This window comes from Trichoderma ghanense (assembly GCF_004382785.1).
Source record: "Trichoderma ghanense strain CCMA-1212 chromosome Unknown scaffold_2, whole genome shotgun sequence".
Lineage (NCBI taxonomy): Eukaryota > Fungi > Ascomycota > Sordariomycetes > Hypocreales > Hypocreaceae > Trichoderma > Trichoderma ghanense.
In genome coordinates this window covers 1,324,710-1,347,546 of record NW_027395665.1, presented here as the reverse complement: position 1 = coordinate 1,347,546, position 22,837 = coordinate 1,324,710, and the positions used below count along the sequence as shown (strand labels likewise).

Below are 22,837 nucleotides of genomic sequence, written 5' to 3'. Positions count from 1 at the left end.
GCCTGGAGAGGCGTCTCTCTATCATCATGATATCCAAGAAGCTTCGTGAAATGGGGAGTTGCCTCTCTCTCTCTCTCTCCAAGCCGTGTGGGGTATTTGGGAGGCGAGCCCTACTTGAAGCTGTGCCAATACCGCTTTAACCTTGATTTTTGGCTTGGGGGCCCGATACTATTCGGGGGGTGGTTCGCGAAGGTGTGTGCCCGGGCGTGTGATTTGTTTGGACAATGGCTGGTCTGGAGGCTTTTGGTTTGATGGAGAAACTGAGCTGAGGTACAGCCATCTTTCCCTGCTAGCAGTTTCCCGCGGAGAAATAGCCCTTATGAGTGGCAAACGACCCATCTCCAGACTTTAAGTATCGTGGAGTGATGAGGAGAGGATGGACTTTAGCCGAGCTGCCACAAGCTTTGCGGTTGTGGCTTGTTGAGGATGCCCCGATTCCTGGGAATCCGGTGATCTTTGGGGGCGGGAGCTACGAGAGGAGGGCTGTTCAGGTTACTTTAGCTTGGGTGGTTTTCTGTGGGAGGGTGTAACGAACCGAGATTCGGGAAAAGACCGTGGCGCGGTCGTGGAATGGTTGGGAAGCCATGGCGTTTGTTGTTTATTCCTGTTGTTGATTAGGTGATGGGTAAGGGCTAAGAAGGAGAACGGCCAAAGTCTGTTGATATTTGTGGTGGTGAGGTGGCTTGCATTGATGGTGCTGCTGTGGCGAGATAAAGGGGGGGGGAAGACTAAGCACGAAAGGAGATGCTTTTAGAGTTTTCAGGGTATCTTTTAGGAGAGAGATTGAAGGTTGGGAGGAATTTGGGATTGTTGAGCTGAAGGTGGCCGATGGCCGGGGATGGTTGTTGGCTTGGTGCCGTCGTGGACTTTGTGGGATTTGGATCTGGAGGAGTTGTTTGGTGGTGGTGGACCTTGCATGAGTATCGACACTCCCATGGCTCATTAGACTTCTTGCGTACTAGGATTTCGGGGATTTGTGGTTGTTGTCGGTTTCATTGGCTGGATGGGAGACTGTGATAACAACCTCTTTCTCTCTTGGTTATGCGTCGTGCGTATAGTAAGTAAGTCGGTGGCTATCCGTTATGGAGCACGGCAGCAAGCGCCGCGTTTCAAAGATGTGTGCTTACAAGGCTCACTGTTTCAAGCACATCATGCGAGGGGATTGACAAATTTCATGCACCCCCCTTGAGGGAAAAAGCATCGTCAACCTCATAAGATACATGGCATGATAATGCTTAAACTGTCACATCAGCACGTCACAGAACAAGATTTACAGGGGAAAACTCGAAAACGAAACGCTTCAAAGAGAAACGTGGGAAGATCCCAGACCTTGGAAACGGTTAACAANGGGGGGGGGCAGGGCTGAGGGAGCGAATCGGAGAGCAGCCACTATGGAAGAGCCGGTCGCGCCCGGCTCACGCCACCGATCGTAAGATTTCCTAGGGATCGACGGATTGCTGAGGAGGAGGGATCAGGATGGGGGATCAGGGTTATCGGCAAAGGAGCGAGCAAAAGTTTGTTTTTTGTTGTTGTCGCTTGGGGCGAGTGCCGAAGTAGGGCTGGTCCCCTGGAGAAAAGAAGAGGAAAAGGAAGAGGAAGATGCGGAAAGGGGGGGAGGATGATGCTGATCATTTGGTTGAGTGCCGGATCAAAGATTGTATGTTACAGAGATGAGGAGGCATGGCGAAGGTGAGAGCCGGAGAGGCGGATGCTACGACGACGACGACGACGACGGTCTCTTGTGCTTCTTCCGTGTAGCTCCTTTACTTACAGCAGTCCCTACTACTACTACTGTACTACGATTGCTCATAGCTCGTCAAGCTCGTCATGAATTGGTTGGGGCTTCCCATCTTCCCCCATCTCAATAGGGATTTGCCACTTCCGTTCGCCATCTCTACAGGTCCCCATCTAAGCCGCCTGCTCTCGTCTAGCGACAGCCGGACCCGAGAGGCGGCAGAGGCGGCGCCGAAAGAAGACGCTCGCTGGACATGATTTGCTGGTTAAATGCGATGACGGGGTTCTGCTGTTGTGTGGAGGACAACTTTTGACTAGCACAGATAGTTTCCTCCCTGCTGGATATTTCTTCAAGCCCAACCAACGGGAAAAAATCCATGACGGAGTTCATGTTTTCGGGTTGGTTATCGTATTTGTAGGGCTGTTGGTTGCTTAGACCGGCTTGTTATTCTCCTTAGTCTTGGACCCGAGTACAGGGCACCGGGCAAGGGGCGCAGGAGAAAGGTAGACGGCTCATGACGGGATGATGGGAGTTGCTTGTTTCTTACGGCGCAGAATAGGAGGATGCGTTGAGGTGATGGGTGGAAAGTGAAAAGGGCATTATAGGAGGATTGATGGGTGCTGTGTGACGAGGTGTGCAGGAGGGGAACTGAAGAAGCAGAGGCTTCGTACTGACATGTTGGTTGCCTATGCACAACTGCGGCAGAAGAGGGTGTTCTATTCGTTCGCTGTTGCCGTCCAAGACAGCACAGGAAAAGACAAGCTGAGAGAGAGGCGAGACGCCTTGACGGAGCTGATAGAGGCGGCAAAATGAGGATGGCGCCCAAGCCGTCTCGTCTCCCCAACTCCAAGACAAAAGCTCGCTCGCCTCCCGAGTCCGTATCTCGCAAATCTTGCCGTCATCGCAAACCACGCCCCTGATCATCATCAATCGTCACGAAGAATGTCACCGGAAGGCAAAGGAAAAGGGGCATGGCACCCCCCTCCCCCTCCGAGGCGAAAAGAAAGTGCATAGTGCATCTCGGTAAAAAAAAAAAAAAAAAAAATATTCGCCTCTGGCGCAAAACGCAGCAACCGTGTGCCGTGTCTCACATCAGACCTTGTTTCTCCATTTTGACCAACTAACGCACAGACGTGTATTAGATCGAGATCCCGCGATGCCGCTAGTGTCAAGTCAGCCCAAGTTCAGCCCAGCCCTAGTTCGGACAGGGAAAAGGCTGGAAAAGGGGGTTTTTAACTGCAAAATCTGGTTGTTTTAGCGTTGGAGAGAGCTCTCTCCAGGATCTCTATTGCTCCAAGTTTTGGTGTAGCTCGAGTGGTTTTACTGACTAACAGGCCGCTGCTCCATGGCGAAACCCACATCGTCGCTCCGCAGCCCCAGATATTGGGAGGCAAAACTTGAAGGTTAAGCCGGATGTGTATGGAGATGCTGATATGGAGTAGATGCCATCGAGGTGGTTTTAGTATGTGCGGGTAGTATATTCGATGCCCTACAGCCGTCGAGATAACAGGCACGTGTTGTGTGTACATCCACCTCGTCTGAACCTCTGCTAGCCGCAACTCCGTAACATAGGTAGCTCTGCAGCACATCTCTTCAAGGCAATCCACGATGGGTAATACAAGCATCGCCCAACGCATCCCGACAAAACATCAACCTCGTGCAGAATCCCAGCACTCGGCTCTCTCTCTCTCTCTCCCTCTTCCCCCCTCACATTCCGGATCCTCCCCGTGTTCCACTTCCCGGCCAACCGGCAACTAGGTCAATCCCATATCATTCCGGGGTGTGTTTTCATCAAAGAGAGAAAAACTCTTTCTGCATGTGCGTGTACATACATGCAAGTTGAAGCCTCGTCAGAAAGTGTCTCCATTGTGGGCCGATGAGTTGGCAGATTTCAGGCATGATCTGAGATGGACAAATCAGAGGCTTGTTGTTCTTTCATCCTGCAGATGCAGATGCAGATTTTTCTTTGCTTTGCTTTGAACATTTCTTTTGTATCTTTTCTTTGCGATTCCATATTGGCAGGATACATATGTACATACGATTGTTACAGTTCACACTTTGACAGCCCTCCCATGTTCCAATGGAAACCCCCCCTGTTGACAAGGGCAGCTCGAGCTTATCAGCTTCCCGGCAAGGCATCCAAATGAACATCACAACAGCATGCAAATCCACCTTGCTGCCTACTTCGTACATACGTAGGTAGCACTCGTCCCGGTGCTACGTCCTTTGATTTGTTTCATACCCACCCATGGCAACATCTCGACGCAACTGCATGCACGCATTGACGTCTCTTTACGCATCCGCATGCGAGACAACTAACAAAGAAAGTAACGTACATGTATTGCAAGCACCTCAAATCCATGTACAGTAACACACAACTCCCCATACGCATCTCTCACTTGGGCAGCAGCTCCACAAAAAGAGACAACAAGGCAACAGAAATTTCGCCTCAGCGCCTCCGTACGGCAGGATTCAATGTCTTATTCCCTTTTCCAAAATAGAAACAAAACGATGCTAGCTATTCTTGGGGGGAAGTAAAAGAATTTTTTTACAAGGGAGGACAAGTCAAGTAAAAAAAAAAAAAAAAAAAGGCAGCCCGTCTGACGATGCCGCCTTATTATCAAAGACCTTGCATCGGCTACCTCCGCAGGCCGAAACAAAGAAACTACTTACATCCGAACTATCGAATCGTATCCCAGTCCATGCACCCAAAAACTCAAAGCCAATTGACCCCCAAACAAACAAACAAACACACACACACACACACATTGGAGAAAAAAAAATTTTCTCAATACTGAAATTACAAGGGGGGAGCAACAACCAAAGAGCAAGATCTTCTCTTACACACATGGAGGTGGTGGTGTCTCGTCACTCAAAACGAACTTGAAGTTTTTTCCTACCTATTCAAGAGCTATCGCATGTTTTTAATTTAACCAATTCGCCACTCCCTTCAGGCACATTTCCTAGTGTCCCTCTCGCGCAACACCACCAACACCCCGACGAACTTCGCACCAAGAAAAAAACTCCAATCCAATAACTAAATCAACATGGAGAAAACATAAAGCAATCCATCCATCTTTTTTGCCCCTCCCCCCTGAATTGAGCTCCCACCATCCCTTCCCTTCCCCATCCCACTCCTACTCGGTCAGGCACGGCTACCATAGGCTCTCTCTCATCACCGCTCATCGGCTTTGCTAGTAGTCACCCTTGCTTGACACGACATTCTTTATTTCCTTTGCGCCGATTGCTCCGAGCCTTCGCCTTGCATGGCCTTGCATGGGCCTTGTCTTGCTGCTGGCCATCGTGCATTGGCACGCAATCGTAAAAACTACAATGTAAGGAGTTGTAGACGGTTGAATTGTGAGGATTGCGATGCTGCGGGTTTTCGACACTCTTTGGGTCGAGGTATGTACCTTGCAGAGCAGTGAACCCCAGGTACAACCTCAAGTTACTTTGCCTTGCCTCACTCTATAGCATGTAGCCTATACGGAATATGTCACTGTTATACAGCATAATGTGTGAATGCAAATGCCGCGTAACAAGAAAGCCTGCCGTATTCCATGTAGTTCGTATCCCCGAGATTGGGCATCATGTCGATGCGAGTGTTCAAGTCATGGGTCAATCCGATGTCGCTGCTCACTCACCACCATAATCACCACCATCAGCACCAACACCCACGCCGTCAATCGCCACTGGAGCACGCCTTCGACCACTGCCCAATCGCCTAGTCCAATGGCATCGCAGGCGAGACAATTTGCGAGAGTTGTTTTGACCAAGTCTGAGACAGTTTGTTCTATTCATTGTAATGCAAAAGCTTGTCAGCTTTGATAGCTATCCAATTCCCACTCCTGTCACTGCGTTTTTCGGATCCCCTTCCCCTTGGTCCTTTCAGCTTGTTTTCAAAAGGAGGTAAATTCCATAGACTAGGCGGCTTTGCAGCTCGCCGACTGCCTTTATCTGCGCCATCATTCTTTGCTCTGATTCCCAAGTCTTTGATCTGCGCCGCTGATCATGTCCCAAATATCATAATGTGTTGCCCGCCAGCACCCAATGTGTTTCCCTTTGTGCCATGCTAATAATAAACAGTTTGATATCAAGTGTCCGCCCAATCTTTGCGTGTTTGTGTGGGTTGTGGTATACAAGACGCCCGAGACGGGGTCCATTGAGTCCAGCCATTCCGTGATGAAACTCCATTGACAAAAGAAAGAGGTGGGTGTGGTAGAAGACAGTGCCCTCAATTAACAAAATCCAAAAAGAGGCAAAGAAGTGCTTTTGGGGTATGCGGTGCTCCGTGTAATGTCCGTCTTGATACAGAACAAGGAAACAAAAAAGGAAAAAAAGGTAAGTGAGATATGTGTGTAAAACAAGAGCGATATAGCAAGAAATGGTAAGGTGTTTTCGTATCAGGTCATGTTGTGTGTTGAGTAGGGTGGAGTTGCGCGACGGTAGAGCGAGGTATAGAGTGCGGAGTGTAGATGTGTGTGTGTTCGTGCGTGGTAGGAAGAGGGTGGTGGTTGGTTGTTTAGTATGATCGCCGGCGCTGCAGTCTGACCTGCTCAAAGGAAACGGCGTATGCTCGCAGCTCCTTGCGTGCCTTGTCTGACAGCTGGCTGGACTCGGCGGTGGAGGATACGCTCTGCATGGAGCAGAGGCTGCTGTGAGAGCTCGAGGGCGTCAGGCCTCGGTGTGTCGAAGCGGGCGACATGTCGGAGTTGTAGCCGCTGAAGGAAGAGGACGACCGAGGTGTTGACCCGTAGGGCTGGGCTCGGTTGAAGTCGTAGGCAGGCGGCAGGTAGAACTTGGTGGGCGCAGGTCGGCTGGAGAGGCTGCCTGAAGAGGCGTAGCAGACGGGAGAGAAGCCGGGCGAGCTGGCCTGAGAGCTGGGTGTAGAGGGGGTCTTTTCGAAGTCGGCCATTCTGCACGCTTCGGAGCAGTAGGCGTCGCCGTCGACCTGGACTTGTCGGTCGCAGGCGAGGCAGAACTCGTGAGTCCACATGTCGAGAGCCATTGTAGCGGTAAGTTGACTGTGTGGAGAGGAGTGAAGGTCGAGTTGAGGTTGCCGGTTGTTGGTGTACAACAGAGGCGGTTGTAAGTGGTGAGGTTTGAAGTCGAGAGTGTGTGAGTCAAAAGAGGCAGAGGCCGAGAGCAGAGAGTGGACGAAGGGCCAAGGTTGGTTATTATAGTGGTATAGCAAAAGAGTTTGCAGCCTTCGTGATGCCTTTAAGGAGAGAGGACAGAAAGTCTGGTAGAAGAGAAGAGGGTTGGTGAGGTTGGATAGGAAGCAGAAGCAGAGGAGAGAAAATGGCGATGAAAGCGAGGGCAGCGGGATGCATATGTACTTGTGCTGGGAAATGGTCGAGTGCGACGCTGGGCTTGTTGGAGGGCAGTGGTGTGGAAAATGAAGAATGGTGTGGACGGAAGGGTGGTGTGGGCAGGTGGGCAGGTGCAGCCCAGGTGGTGTGTGGTTGGTGCGTCTGGTGGTGTGTGGTGTGGGCAGAGGAGGGAAGAGCAGTGGGCAGGTGCAGGTGGAGAAGGGCGGAGAACGGAGTACCTGCGACGAAGTACCGGCTCCACACTGCAGCAGGAACGAGGGTACGAGGGTACGTGGGTACCTTCTCGAGACGGTGGGTCCCCCGCTAGTGCTACCCCAGCGTCTGGCCAAGCTCAGGGCTCCACCAGCAGCAAGAGAACTGCAAGCTGTGAGAGGTGCTGCTGCTGCCGCGAGGCCCGTGCGCTTCTTGTGCGCAAGATACCAGAGGAGCCTGTACCCTTTCGAAGCTTGATGCCTCAGGCCACAGTCTAGTGGTCATATTTTCCCTGCACCCCCCTCCTCCCCCTTCTGCTAGACACAAGCCCGGCTCGAAGTGCAGCAGAGGCAGAAGAAACGGCGAGGGATGGCCACCGTTTTGGCACTGCTAGCCCGCTGCATGGGCGCTGTACCTGCCTGGTCATGCCGTTGAGAGGAAGGGTACCTTGCCGCGAGGACATTTTCCCTGCACCGCTGCGTGCACAGGGAACTTTGTCTGGATGTACCGCTCCGTTTTCTGCACTGCTACCTAGGTACTTGGCGCGCTGCACCTTCAGGCTAGGTATGTAGTATGTGCCTTTGGGGACGAAGCGCCCTCTTACGTACGAGGACCTCAGCCATGAGCCCACGCATGGGCAGATCAACGAGGTAGTGCGACTTGAGGTTTGATTTCCTTGCAAGGCTTCATTCCTGCACGTATGTACCTTATATACCAGGAATCCTCAAGGTACCACTGCGGCAGAGTCGCACTCGCATCATACTCGCAGTCGTACCCAGCAGCAAAAACTGCCGTGCATCTGGACGCTCAGGAGCCTGCAGCGTCGCATCCAGACTGCTCTTCGTCGCAGTGCGACAGTCGCCAGCGACAGAAAGCACTAACATTACAGGCAGGCAAACAGGGGGGCGTGGAGCGCAAAGGGTTTGAGAATGAATGAATTGCAGAGCAAGCGTCAAGGGGGCGTGCGAGGATGCGGATGCCGGGCCATCACGGTCCATGGAAAGAGGGCGTGAAGAAAAACTGCTTGGGGTCTCATACCCTGCAGCAAAGATGGCCAGATAGCGCCTCATCCAAAATGAACTCGACGTCAATGCTATGCCCTGTTGGGGAGGGGGTGTGGTGTGCGGGCAAGTGGCAGAGGAAAATTGAACCCTTGGGATGGTGGCTTGCCGTTGTTCGACTTTTTTTACTGCTGTTGTGAGTTTGTGCACAGCCTTTGGGTGTGGCTTGTCGGCTTGTCCTGCATTATCGTCTGTACTAGCGAAAAACCGAACCGTCGAAAATCCGCCCAGAAAAATGTCGCCATGAAGGGAAGAGATTTCATGAGGGCTGGCTGGACTAATTATGAGTCGCAAAAACTTTGATCAGCCAAGCCCCAGCTTTAGGCGGCCGGGCAGGTCCGTTGCCGGCGCTGGAATAGCGGCCTCTACTTTCTTTGGGCTGCTTTGCTGCTCGGGCCCGCCATCAGCCCAGCGCAAAAGCTGATCTTGGACTGTCATCCGCAGAGAAAAAAGTCGTTCGCGATAGCCGTAGCGGCCGACCATCAAGACGCAATTGCGCAGGCGATTTCCGGGCACCATACATGGCCCCAGAAAAAAGAAAGAGGATAGGCTCAGCTCACTTTACGCTTCAATTTTTTTTTTTTTCTTGGTCGACCTATTGCGCGCTGTTCATTGCTCTTGGCGCCGGAACCAAGGACAGGACAGACAAACAAACATTCGATTTTCTCATCAGAGCCGCCGCCCGATGATGCCACGGACGGCCGTGCCTTGGTTTCAAACGGTGACAGAGAATGATAGTCGGCCGGGTTCCGGATGCCGGTCGCTTACAGGCGGATTGACAATGCTCGCGACAAATCCCCAGAGGTGACGCCAACTTCAATGCTGGTGGGCTGTTTTTCGCCCCTCGGGCAGACATGGAGCTCTCCCTCTATTCCTCTCATGGGGGGGATTTGTAAGATGGACAAAGAAAGAAAGCAAGAAAATTTTTCGACGGGCACCAGGTATGATCGCGTTGCATCACAGAAGAGGCCAACACAGTTATTCTTGTCCCTTTTTGCGCCAAGTTTGTTAGCATGTATGGTGACGGGCTGGCGATGCTCTTGAGGTTGTATCTGTGTCACAGGGACAAAGCTGTGTGTGCAGGACATGGACCAAGGACAGCAACCCGCTTGTGCCTGTACCATGGCATCGAGTACGAGCCGTGTACAAGGCTGGTGAAGGTGAAGAGGTCACGGTGCCAGCAACAACCTCACGCATGTAAATTGTCCAGCATCAGGCACCTCGATAGCCGGTTGGAGCGACTAAGTGCTGTGCATTCGCGCAATTGATGATATTGATGAGAGCACCCATTGCTCATCCATGGAATCATCCATCATCTCTGTCGTGATCGCCGCGGCCAATGAGCCCATGGACGACACCCGGACGGGCCTCCCCCCCTTCTGTGCGACCGCCGACCCCTCTGTAGGCCGCTGTAGATTGCCCCCCCTAGCCCTTTTAATTCTTTCTCTGCGCAACCACACAGAGGGGGGCGCTGCGTTACAGATGCTGTGCGACACTGCCTGAATCGTCAACGAACTTCCCAATTGTGTGTGTGCATGTCACAGCCGTTGTGCAACTGTGCTAATGTACCCTGAAGTGTCCTCGTTTGATAGACGCAAGACTCAAGTGTCCTTTCAATCTGTCTTTTCGCATTAGATTGGCCTCTTTCGTGGAAACTCATGGAAAGAAGAGAACTCCATCTGCAGACTTTCTTCATCAATTGGCATGAGACACATGGCAGAAGCCAGAAGGATGGGTTCATATCCAAGTCCCTTCAAATGGTGATTGTCAAATCAAACCCCATCCGCCGTCAATCGACCCTCAAGGTAAAAGGCCCATCTTCCGAAGCGAACCCCCTGCCGTCTTCATTCGTTTCTCTCAATTCAATTCCCCTTTCCGCTCAGGCGCCATCAAACCTGCCAGCAAGTGGCTCTGATGATCCTGGTCTCGCTGTCTGATATCGAGCAAAAATGGACATGGGGGAAGAAGCCCAAGCGATCTTCTCTGGCCCCTGGAATGTTCTACCGTTGCGGAGAGAGGAAAGGGAAATGAGAACTGCAAGATCCTTGGTGCCTTAGGCAGGAAAAAATCCGCCAGCGAGTGGAGAGATTGGAGTTCCGTGTGGGGCCCTGACGCAGGCATGCTTGGACGGGCCTAGCGCTGCGCTAGTCCTTGTATGGCTAGTCACCCGCGGGCTGGGGAGCTCCAATGATCATCCCCCCCTTTGCTCCTCGTCTAGAGAATGACATTGCTGTGCAGACAGACAGTCGGACAGTCTGGTATCATTGACAGCCATTTGATGCGCAACCATCTTCGCACCCTCAAGCCCCAGTGCAGAGATTCCTCGAAAGGTAGTACCGGCAGTTGATCTTAGAAAGCATCTCCACCACGGGATGTCGTATTCACATATTTCCCTATCAAAAAAAAACCTCCCTTGGGGGAGGCACGCAGAAAGTGCCGTCATGTCATGTGGATCGATCCCGCGCTGCTCTTTCACGGGCAAAAAGACGCAAAATGCATGCCTTGATACGCAACAGTTGACACCATACGAGTGAATTAACGGGAGAAGGGCACGCGGCAAACTCGTTCTCTTGTTCTTCACATCGTCACTCGTACAGTAACGCACCCCCATACGGAACCATTAGGGGGGGTGCCAGCGGGCCCTGAGAAATGACGGTGTCTCGTTGGCATGCTATGACGGCGATGTTCTTCCCATTGGCAGCCTCGCTGCTTTGACTGCGAATAGCTGCGTCGACATGCACCAGCAGCAGCATGCGGCATGGCGTCCCAGAGGCGGTGCAAAATAGCATGGCGCCAGGTGAGAACTGATCACCAAGAGATAAAAACTGGAAATCAGAACAGAAAACTGTAAGATATAGACTACAAAATGTAAGAACAGCCACAGCACAGTCCTGCAGATAGCCAGCTCCCAGATCGTCGCACGGCATCTCTGTACTACTTTGTACCACAGCGCTTAAAGCAGACATCGTCTGGGGTGCTCCGGATATTACCAGCGGTCCAAGACGGCTGATGGTGGCATGTCGTCGCATTGGACTAGCGATGGTGCGCCGTGCTCTCAACTGTTACCCTTTGCTTCGTTTATTCGGACATGGCCGTCAAGGCGCACCTCTGGCGTCTCGTTGGTTGCAACCGCCATGATAGGACTTTGAGAATGAATGCTGTTGGCGACGTTAGGCAGCCGAGGAGAAGCAGATGGAAGGCGACTTTCCTAACACGATGTCGACGTACTGTATGTACTCTTGGAGAACGTCGCTTCCCCTTTGTCGATGCAGAACCGGTACGGCGCACATCCACACTCCAGCCGTCCATCCCAACCCAATACAAGCCGGACTTGCTCTTCACGGTATTTGACTCTGCGGGAGGCGCACCTGGACCATGACGCCCATTGGCCATGACGAGGCGGAAAAGGGACGGTGATCACCACTCTGAGATCTGCCTCGATACGGCGACTTCGACCCAACAACCCGCTAGCGAAGCCCTTGGGCCCCTAGTCCACGGCTGGACGACAGACGATGCCAGAACCGTACCGTCTCTCCTGGCCATGATGCTGGTTGGCCTGAGGTTCAGACGGAGAGAGACGTCCTTCGCTTACAAGGACAGGCCCACCTCCCCCCCGGCGTGCGTCGACGCGGCCATGTGCCTTGCTCTCAAGGGGGATGGCAAGCGGGATGGCAGTGGAGGCCGCTAGAAGCAGCAGACCATGCCCTTTGCGATTTCACCTGCTTCTGGGGGGGCTTGGACCTCGCACGGGATTGGTGCATGGCGAGCGCTGCCAGTTCGACAAGCGGGGGTGAGAGAGAGAGGGAGAGACGGGAACCGTCACCAGCCACTAGCAGCCAACGGCACTCCTCCCCCAGATGCTGCAAGAGGCGAAGGCCGTCGAGCAACATCGCGAACAACCATTTAGGCCAAGAAGTGGCTGTCCGTCATTCTTTTGCCTCCTCCTGGGGTCTGGTGCCCTTGCTGCTGCTCACCACACTTGTGATGCAGGCTCGACGGAGGAGGACATGGATTGTGCGAAGTAGCACCTGTTGGGCTGGTTGGAGAATTGGGGATGTGCTTCTTTGAGGGGTCCAGCAAGGGTTCATCATCTCTTCTTCCACCCCATCACCTGACAAGACGACTGACTGTCCGATCCTGGCTGGGGGAAATATGTGTTTGGCCAAGAAACGGGTGCGTACGCCGCTGATGATGGATTGCGAAGAGCAGCATTACTCCGTACGAAGCGGCGCAGCGTCTAGTGCTTTACGCACTGCAACACTGCGATACCCATCCATGGCAAAGCCCGTGGTTGTGCGGATGCCTGCAGTGGGCGCCATGCCCCTTCCTATCCTGCTGCGACCTCACCTGGCCGTGCATTTCATCACACGCACGTACAGTACATTTCGAGCGTCAAATCAAAGATCGAGGCAAGACGTCGGCAGCCGTGGAGGAGATTCTGCTGGGCGGATCTTGAAATCAACGAGATCCATGCCCAGAGTCGTTCCTCGCGCCCGTCCTCCGTAGTCGGCAGTGCTACTGCTTCCAACCATTACTACTAGCACACTGGCACCAGCGAGCGCTGCGCTGTTCTCCCGACCGAGACAAATCTCCAGCGAACACATGGCTTTTGCTCTCTGCTCGCTGCAGGACGAAACCCCCTTGGTAACTCAATTTACGTGGCTAGTGGATACGTACTTATTGCAAGGGACGAGGCCCCCCGGGGGGGGGAGGACGACTGAACCAACAGCTCGCTTGCTCGACGTACATACATTGGCCTTACTTCGTACATTGACCTTACATACAACGTCAAGCAAGGTACGAAGCATGTATCCCCTGAAGCGAGCGTGCGTACATGTACGTGCGTTTCATTTGGGCATGCAATGGCAAGTTCCCCGGGCTGGGCCAGTTGTGGAGAGATTTTGATCAAGTACGGAGTACGGGGGGGGGAGAGAATGGGCGGCAGAACCATGTTATCAGACGCGCGATAGCGCAAAAAAAAAAAAAGTGACAGAAAGTTGGGGGATCTCGTGGCTTGAGTTATCTTGGGGTAAGAGTTAGCCTCTTGGCAATGGGTCGAAGGATGACCGGGGTTGCCTCCCGTGGAGAGAGAGAGAGAGAGAGAGAGAGATGCAGCCAGACGCAGGCGCAGGCGCATTCCGGGGCCCGCGCGAGGTTGGCCTGGAACAAAGACCCAGGACTTTGCTTTCTCCTCGTTCTAATACATTGAACAGGGGTGTCTTGGGGAGGATGCAGTGCAGACCTGAAGGATGGACTTGGTGCTCACGGCGGGTTTCGTGTTCCGTGAAGCCTTCGCAGAGAGCCAAGCCTGGTGGTTGTGGCGGCAAGAAAGCAGACGTGACATGACATGTCATGACAAGCAGGATACGAGACACGACGATCGGCAGGGTATTACACCAAAGGGCAATCAACTTTCTGGCGTGGTTGCGACGATGTGCCTTGCGGACCTTTTGGTGCCAATGGCGGCGATGGCTTCGTGTTGCGAGGCAGCCACCAGAAGGCAGCCGTGAGGGGTCGCCAGGCTGCCGCAGTATCGAATAGAGGACTTTGGGGGGGAGAGAACACGAATTCGATGGTGAAAAGCGATAAGGGGGGAGCAGTTGGTTGGCGATTCCAATGATCCCTGGCGTCTATGTATGTATGTGCAATGCGAGCGCGCCCTGCGGAAGGAATCAAGCCGTATCAGCTCTCCTACCAACAAAGTGGTTGTGTGAGTTCCTAAGCGGAACATGCAGGAAGCGACGCAATTTGGCACAAAGGGCCTGGGGAAGACTGTGAGCCATTCAGATGAGGCCTGGGGACACATCCGACCCCGCGATATAATCTATGTAATGCAAGCCTGCAGATGATAATCACCTTTGGACCCTCGTCCAACTATCGATGTCGAGCTGCGCAATTATACAAGGACACACACGCGCTGTGTCTTCGAGGAAGCAAGCCGATACATCATCTGCATATATTACGGAGTACATAGGGGTCGGTTTTGCTCCGTCCTTGAAATGGGACAGATGTCGTCAACAGGGGGGGGGATTGGGTTCTCCAAGATGATGCGCGCGTGTGTGTACGATGTTGTGCCTTGGTAGCGGATTAGAAGATGATGCAATCTGGTCGCATTCATCATCGTGAAAGGCGCCTTGAATTTTTCTTGTTCTGCCGTGAGTTACCCTGCATCAACGACGTCAAAAAGGATTGGCCAATTCGCCAAGGGGAATGGGGGAAAAAAACAGGTTGTCTGTGCGACTGGCAGACCCCGTCAAGCTTCCTGGGAACCCAGTCTAGAAACCCCCAGTGCTTTTGGAGATGGGAGAGCTTCAAGGCCCCTTCCTAGGCACGGCTTGTCGATTTGTCGGGAGATACAGCATCACATCATATCACACGCCACCACGAAAATCCAAAAGCCTTCAAGACTTGCGATGCGAAATATTGGCACACTTGCAGCACTATGANAGGGGGGGGGGGAGGGGGGGGGGGTATCAGCAGGATTTGAAGGCATTCCGAGGCATCCAGGACCCCGGTTTACCCCAAGTTTTGCTAACCATGTCATCCTGCCAAAGCATCTTGCAGCAAAGCCAATCCTGCGACATCGCCACTAGTACGGACAGAGTCTTGAGGTCTTACATGACAGCTATCCATGAGAAAGCACCGCTAGCACGAATACGTTGAACGGCAGGTTCGGCGTCGTGTTTGTCGTTTCGATCCCTGGCAGCGTCGTGTGCGTCAAGCCCAGTCAAATCGCAAGACCTAATGTCACGCTAGACTACTAACAAAAGAAATGGCAGAGCGGACTCGGCCTCTGGGACGCCCCGACTCGGGAGGTTTTCGTTTCCAGTGCAGCGGGCGCGGCGAGGCGACTTTGACGGGCTCTGTCATCATGAGCCGTTGGTGGGAGATCGCAGGGCTGCTGAAACCGAGAACGGAGTTCGGAACAGGTAGTTTGTGGACGCACGGATGCCATCGCGAGGCCAACGGCAGAACTTGGCATCAACCGTTTTCTTTTGAGGTCCGTGGTGGCATGATGCGGAGGATGTACTGTACCTGCAGGGGGACCAGTTTGTCCATACGGAGGTAATAATGTCCGGAGCACGGATGATGAGAAGCATTTCACGGCTGATTGAGATGGAGTTTCTGTGAACCATCAAGGTGCTCTCTCGCTACATTGCACCATTTAATCACTTTCACGGGTCGGATACTCGCAATGAAAAGGAAATGGAGAATTGCGATGTCGGCAGGCAAACTGAGATTTCAAATACATCCCGCCATCTACCAGTAATCATGCTGACGCGCCTTTGTTTAGTCTGAAGACTCAGCCCTAGGTAGTGGGATCCTTCCCAGGGGCAAATCGAAACGGGCGCACTCGAACACCGTTTCAGCCCTGGTTGACCCGTCAGATCCATTTCACCACTTTTCGTGAGCCATAGGACAAGCACTAAATGAACGAGCACCCGGATGGCTTGCCAATCTCCATAATGACACAGCACCGATTTCATCCCGAGAATAGGGATGGATTCAACTTACTCACCTCCGTATGACAGATACGGAGGGAGAACCGCCACATGGAGAGAATGAAATAGTGGTGCCGGCTTCAAAAAACATTGAAGCATGCGCCCTATATCCACCCAAAGCACGTCATCTAGGGCACGGGCGATGGCATGGTCTCATGTGTCTTTTGCTGTTGCTCGTTGCTCGTTGCTCGTTGCTTGCCCGCTCTGCCGGTGCCCGTCCAGCCAGTGAGGCCGCGCGGTGCTTTGAATCCCAGGGCTTTGGTCAACGGCCATGTGCCTTGCCGCGGTGGCTGGACGCTTCGTCAAAAGATCCATTCCGATTTGGTCGTGGGCTCTGTTCAAAGCGACAACCGTGGGCGAATGAGCAGCTGGATGTTGGCCATGGGAAGATTGAAAACGTCCAGGTCTAAAGGAACGTGGCGTCAAGGCCTTGATCCCCCCGTGCTCATCCAAATTTGCTCAAGAAAAAGATGGGAAGTTGAGAAATAGGAGGAGCCGCAAGCAAACGGTCCAGTCGTTTCTACAGATACACGTGCTGTCGCGCAGAACCTCTCCCGGGTCAGCGTAGTCGAAGCTCGACTCGTGCCGACCCATACTATCGTCTCGAACAACCACCAAAAAAAAAAAAAAAAAAAAAAAAAAAAAAGGCTGAGACGATAAGAAGGGAAACCGGACCAGGGCATCGGGATTGAACAAGAGTCAAAGACCAGAAGAGGGCACGTGGGCGGCTCAACTAACGATTGGAATCGAAAGCATCTCCCTTATTCTTTTGGGGCGGATCTTGGCTGTTCGAACCAAACCCGTTTTGGAGCCGGCGCGAACTCCGCTCAGACTTCAGCTTTGTCTCATGGTGGAGTTTTGTGCTATTTTCCCTTCTAGAGGGAGTGGGAAGAGTGAGAGCGACATGTGGGAGTGTGTGTCGTTTTTGGTTCGTGATGTTGGGCACGCCTGTACAAGGAAGATCAAAAAAAAGGGGGGGCAAGCTACTAGTCCCGCTCCGGGCATGGCGCGACGGCTTCTGGGCTGTTTTGACGGATGACTCGATGGGCTGGTGAGGCTATCGTGAGCGCCGTCTTGTTTTGCCATGTAGTGACTGTGAGCGAGAGCCATTCTTAGCCGATGATGAGCGGGTGATCGTCGAGCGCCGGCCATGGACGCGACTTGAATACGTACAGTGACTTGCACAAATGTCCATCAATATACAGAGCTGTTTCATGTGCTTGGCGATCCGTGAGATGGTGTTGCTTAGCCTGGCTGCTCATACAATGGTCGAAGCCAACCGTGAGTTGAAAGGGAACGCGTACTTCATTTCGGCACGCTGGGCCAGTCAGTCAAATCTGGATGAATCGCAAAGTGTTTCCTCTGCATCACCCGCATGGAGTGTTAGTTGGACTTGTAACCAGACACGTGCCCTTGCATTGGCCTGGGAATGACTCGAGCATGAAAATGGTTCGCCAAGCCCCCCCAAACCGAAAGTTGTTTAGAGCTTCGGCACTGGCCAACTCGTAAAGAGAAGGCGACGCTTGAATACTTGTGTACCTTGTCATTTGGTGCTTTTGAGCTGAAGCTGAATGTGTGCGAGACGAGGGCTGTGATTGGCTCCCCCACCATGGGCAGAGCAAATCTCCCGATCGAATGATGTGCTTTGATTGGTTTCTGTTCTTTGCGGTGCCTGCATGATGTGAGGATATTAGTACCTTGGCTTCTCTCGTGATGGGCACATTTTGGTGTCAAGGAAAACGGTTCGTTTTCCATGTTTACAGAGGGTATGGTTTCGCCACGACTGTTAACCACACAAATAAATCACCACTCCACGATGTCACGAGAATACAGAAGATGATGTTGAAACGAAGCCTGAAGTCATTCCGTCTATTCCATTTCAGACAGCTCCCACTTGCCGAGCTGCGGTACATGGTCCATTCTGGCGTCTCCAGGCGCCCAACCAGATTGCCAATATCATCGCCCTATCTCGCCTCTCCAGCCTGCAGTCCGTTTCATCGATGCTCAGGCCGCGCAACTGCTGGAGCCGACCGAGATCTACGCCCAGAGCCCTTCCCCACACCCTGGCCAGCCTTCATCTACCGTTTCGAAGCTTCTTGAAGGCACGGGGCATGTGCTACTCACATTAAATGTCAGACCTGTCGTCCTTCTACACGGTTCCAGTTCCGTCTAGAACTTTCAACACCGTGATTCACAAAACATTTTGAGCGTCCAAACCCAGCCAGCTTCATCGCACACGCCCCTCCCCCCCCTACGCCAGATCCACACAAAGAGTTCGAATCGACAAGACGTTCCACCAAAAAAAGGGGGATCCACACGCGGTTCCGTTTTGAACGCTGCTCTGCGTTTTGGCCCAAGACTTTTTCGTCCGGCTCATCTCTGAGGGCAGCAAAAACGATTGGGCACACCCACACCGCATCACACACGCCCCCCCTTTTTTTTTTGAGTCAGTTTTTCGTCGAGCACCATCACGGTAAGGCAGTCGAACGGAGCAAATACGGGGGGTATGTTGCCTGACCCTGTTTACGATACGATACGATAATGGGGCTGAATGATGCATTTTTGACGGGAAATCGTGCGATACCGCTTTTGGTGTCGCACGTTTTTTCTCGGGATGATGAGGTTATGTGAGTTTGATATCCACCTGACGATGAAGGGGTCTTTTTCTGACTTGGTGAACAATGGTGATTGATCGGGGGGCGGTCATCTGGTCGTATCATCATGCGCTTATTTGAGCTATGAGTATTTGCTCCGCAAAGAAAAGAGTCACTGGACGGGACAGAAGAGGCTGAATGTCTTGAACGGTGACGACATTGATTCTCTGCAGGGGAAAAGGGAGATGCTATCTAGAAGGAAGTGGAGAGGGAAAGGGGGGCGTGTTTCGACGAAAACGCCGTGCCATGCCATGGGCGGTTCTCGGTAGTGAAACCGTCCATGTTCACGCCTTCTGCTGCTCCTCGATTACTGTATTATGCCAATCTTTGCCTGAGCAAGATCGAAACGGAGCACGTATCAAATTGAAGAGACGGTCCAAGTGCCGTTCATGGCACGGCAAGCGATGCCGCATCGATTCTAGCACGGTGTTTCGCTTCTTGCGCAATCCTCCCTCACCCCCGGAATATGCATGGACATGTAAAAGCCCTGGAAATCCCAAATCTCGGGTGCCGGTGGCGCGAGCGCGCGCGCACAGCGGGATCGCTGGTGCTTACTGGTTTTTTGACTCGGATTTGTGAGATGGTCTGAGATTCGAGGCTATTCTCGGCTTGGGGAGGCGTAGAGAACAAGGCCATCGGAGAGGAGGACTATGCGAATCATATCGATCAATTTCCCGTGGGTCTATTAGTCCGTAACATATGGAGGACAAAGTACATACATGTATTTAGTCTACGGCACGGGTGATCAGCGATGATGGCGTCGGGTAGAAGACGACTGGAATGGACAAGACCTCCGAAACAAGTCTTGCCTTGGTATCATATCAGATGTCATGTATGCGCTGCTTCCCACATTCACCTACATACATATGGAGTAACAATACCGGCCCGTTCATGCGTGCAACAAACTGTGGATGCTGGCTTATCAATCTGGGATAACAGTGTATCATCGTCTCATTAACCACAATCATGTGTACGGTGCGGTACCTCCAGCAGTGGACTTGCGAGTGAGCAGTGCCTCAGATGATTGGGAGGACGTGCACAAGACCTAAGTAGTCGCCTGTCCAGACCTCCAACCGCAAGAACGCTCGTCCTGTCTCGCGTCTCGTTGGTTGAGCGAAGCACATCGTGGCCGGAGTCTGGCCTGGCCTGCGCGTGCCTTGCATGAACAGCGCTCGTCGAGCGGATCTCATTGGTGGGCTGTTCGATGCAAGGAGAGATTGCCATGTGGTTTGCCTAGTCTTGTTCTTTTTTTTTTTTTTCCTTTCTGTCTTGCGCGAGTTGTTTCCTGCCGGCACCCCCTCCGTCCCTCCCTTCACTTTGCAACTGCGGCCTTCTGTTCGTCATCTGTTTTCCCCCCATGTTGGAGAGGAACGAGCAAGCCTTCGTATTGTACTTTGCAAGCAAACAGCTGAGCGGCCGATACACACGAGAGCTGTGCTCGTGACTCTCGCATTCCCGAATTGTGAGCAGATAAAGAAGGGGATCAGCAGAAGATTGAGTGGGGGGGTTTTGGAAACATGAAGGGAGACGGATGCCATCACGGTCTGATAAACCGCACCGAGTGACTGGAAACCGCTCCGTCACCACATGTCATGTATGTCGCGGCCAGACACGGCGGAAGAGCCAGAGTCCTCCCTTGCATGAACCATGAGAAACCCGAAGCTATCCAGGCTCTTCCCTTTTTTCCTGTGTGTGTTTGACTCGCCTTGCATGAGCTACACCCGCTTCTGCTATTCGCTTCTAGAAAGAGGAAGGGAGGCGGAAAAAAAAAAAAAAAGCCACGTGTGGGAGGCCTGTCAAGGTGAATCGTGGCTGGAGGCGTTTGCGACGGCGCAAGCGGGAGGGCCAGGAACTATCTTTACTTCCGTTTTTCTCTTTTGGAGGGTTGACACACGAGAGCGCCTGTCTGTCCGAAGAGGGTTGATAAGAACAAGCTGATGATATGTGATAGCTTCAACGTCTTTTTGGTGCTAGTACCTATTGATACCACCAACGGCGCACAAAGGGTGCAGATTCGGAAAAAGCAACCTTCTCAAGTGCTCCAGGCTTTGCTCTACATGATACCCATACCCGAACCTGTCATCCCAGTGCACTCCGGCAGTCGAGAGGCAAGGGGGAGAGAGGCTCGACAGGAGAACAGACGAAGTGAGAGACGAGGCGTGTGCCGATATTGGCAGTTGGTCTCCTCCAACCTCTGCCTCCTCTCTGCTCTGCGCTCCTCACGATACGATGCGACAGATACGATGATAGCCCCCTAGGTACTACTTCTCGCGCCATGTCTCGCCCACAATAGCGCGCCTCTGTTCCGCTGTCTGCTCCGAAACCTCGAACGCCAAGGCAACCAAGACCTGAAAGCCCGGCGGCTGGCCCCTCAACATCTCCCTTGTTGCATCATTCAGAGACAGAAGCGGCTGGAGCTGTGTGTTAGATGGCCGCCGTCATGGGCTGTGTTTTTGGATCTTCTGGCCTGGACCCCAGGTCTGGACAGGACTCGGCCTCTTGCACCCCCCTTGCGCTCTCTGTTGGTCCGTCTGTCCAGCTGGTCTCTTGTCATGACGCCTCCTTCTCCCCCCCCCCCTTCCTTCCCCTCTCTCGTCTTTTGTCTGTTCTAGGACTCTTTTGGAGAAGGGTTCGAAGCGCATGCTGGAGTGGGATTTATGACAGATCACAACTATTTCCCCGCATTCCTCTCGCGCCAGCCTTCTTCTCGCGCTGGCCTTCTCCGGTCGAGAGTCGAGAGCTCATTGGCTGTGCCTGTGTGTGTAAGTCTATCGATCTGCACGAACAGGGCGTGTGTGCTTTCGTGTGCCTTGTCACCAGCGTTCTTCGCTATTGTTGCGCGCATCCATCTTTTCAAAAGAGAAAGGAGGCAATTTCTCCTGGAAATTGTGGGCTAATCCGTCACGCTGTCTCCTTCGCTGCTTTTCATCGTGCGTCTGTTCCCCCCCTGCTTCGATAGTTCGCTGCAACCACCCAGGAACGGTAAACGAGCCTGTCCATCTGTCTGTCTGCTCCGTAAAACTGTGGATGCCGCTTCTGCACCCCGTGTTTTTCTGCTCACCGGTTTCCTGGATCGCCGGGTTTTCAAGACGTGAAAAAGGTCCCGTGGATGTTTTACAAAAACTTGGGGTCTTTTCGGCGTTCACTTTCCCCCCTCCAACAGCAACAAAAACGTATGGTTTGAGACAGCGCTGAGACTAGTAGACGCCGATTAGTCGGGTTTTCAATGCCCGACCGAGAAACGACCAACTTCGGGCTCAGCTATTGAACCTGGTGCTAGTTCTGCAGAGGAGGCCAGGAAAGGGAGAGAGAGTCCTGTCTATCAAGTAGCGTCATGGACTTCTGCCGCGCTTACAGCAGCACGTCGAGACGGCGCAGGCTACGGCGGGTGCTAAACTCAGCCACAGCGTCAGAGCTCATCCCTAGTTCAAGAGACGGGATCCCCATGTTGGGATAAAGGGCAGAGAAAGAACTGCCGTGTTCTGGGATAAGGTCTGTGGGCTTCGTGCCGTGCCTCCCGCCTGGCTAAATGGTGACTTGACTCTGGTTGGGTCCACTGGTTGAACTGAGTTGTAGGGAGTACCATCATCTGTCTTCGTAGACTCCCGGAGAAAAGATTCATGGACAGCAGAAAAGCAAGCTGAGGGTACAAAGACTAGCATGAGAAAGCCCCCCCTCCGTCATTCCACGGCCTCGTCCTCGAAAGTCGTACCGTGGCCAATCAAGAGCGTCGAGCAACTTGAAGACAACATTGAACGTCTTCAGGGCAGAGATCGCTAAGCCTACAAGTTACGGGCCTCTTTTCGCACTCGAGGCCCGATATGGATTGAAGCTCCGTGCTTTTGCAAGCTACTGGTATCCCTACCAAGGTGCTTTATGGTTAGGCTGGGCAGGGGTGAGGGTACGTACGCCTGAATGCAGACGGGCTACTGATTTCACGCCTGTATTGCAGCTAATATCTGGAGCTGCCCATGGGGAGGGCGTGGGAAACGCCAATGAGGCCTAATGCTGATCCGTACAGGTAGGCAGTAAGACGGTAGAGAATGTGAGGGTTGGAGAGATGGTGAGATACTAGAAATTAGCAAGGGTCTGTCAGTCTAGAGAGCCTCAACTCTTTGGGGGAGTGGGGGGAAATGGTGCTGTAGCCAGCTCCAGTCAAGACTGAAGCGACCTGAGATGGTCCCCTGTCAAGACACGGCTTGTTGCAGGATGGGGCGTTAGATCTGCTTCGTATTACTTTCTTGGTCTATCCTCATCTTGAGCAACAACGAGGCCGCTAGGCTGCTTTGATCCGGCCTGGTAGGATTCTTTCGTCCCATGTCGGAATGGATGCCATGGCTAGGCTACCTTTAAGCCAGAT

At 52.9% G+C, this 22,837-nt stretch overlaps 2 protein-coding genes across 2 annotated transcripts; one reads left to right on the top strand and one right to left on the bottom strand.

The window, feature by feature from the left end:
- Positions 1-6,257: 6,257 nt before the first annotated feature.
- On the bottom strand, positions 6,258-6,743 carry CCMA1212_002830 (uncharacterized protein; the record flags this gene model as incomplete). Its single annotated transcript, XM_073700201.1, has 1 exon — positions 6,258-6,743. The coding sequence occupies one exon, from the start codon at positions 6,741-6,743 to the stop codon at positions 6,258-6,260; it is 486 nt and encodes a 161-aa protein (XP_073561709.1).
- Positions 6,744-11,712: 4,969 nt separating this feature from the next.
- On the top strand, positions 11,713-12,009 carry CCMA1212_002829 (uncharacterized protein; the record flags this gene model as incomplete). The annotated part of the gene is made up of 1 exon (XM_073700200.1): positions 11,713-12,009. One exon carries the CDS (start codon positions 11,713-11,715, stop codon positions 12,007-12,009), a length of 297 nt encoding a protein of 98 aa, XP_073561142.1.
- Positions 12,010-22,837: the final 10,828 nt, after the last annotated feature.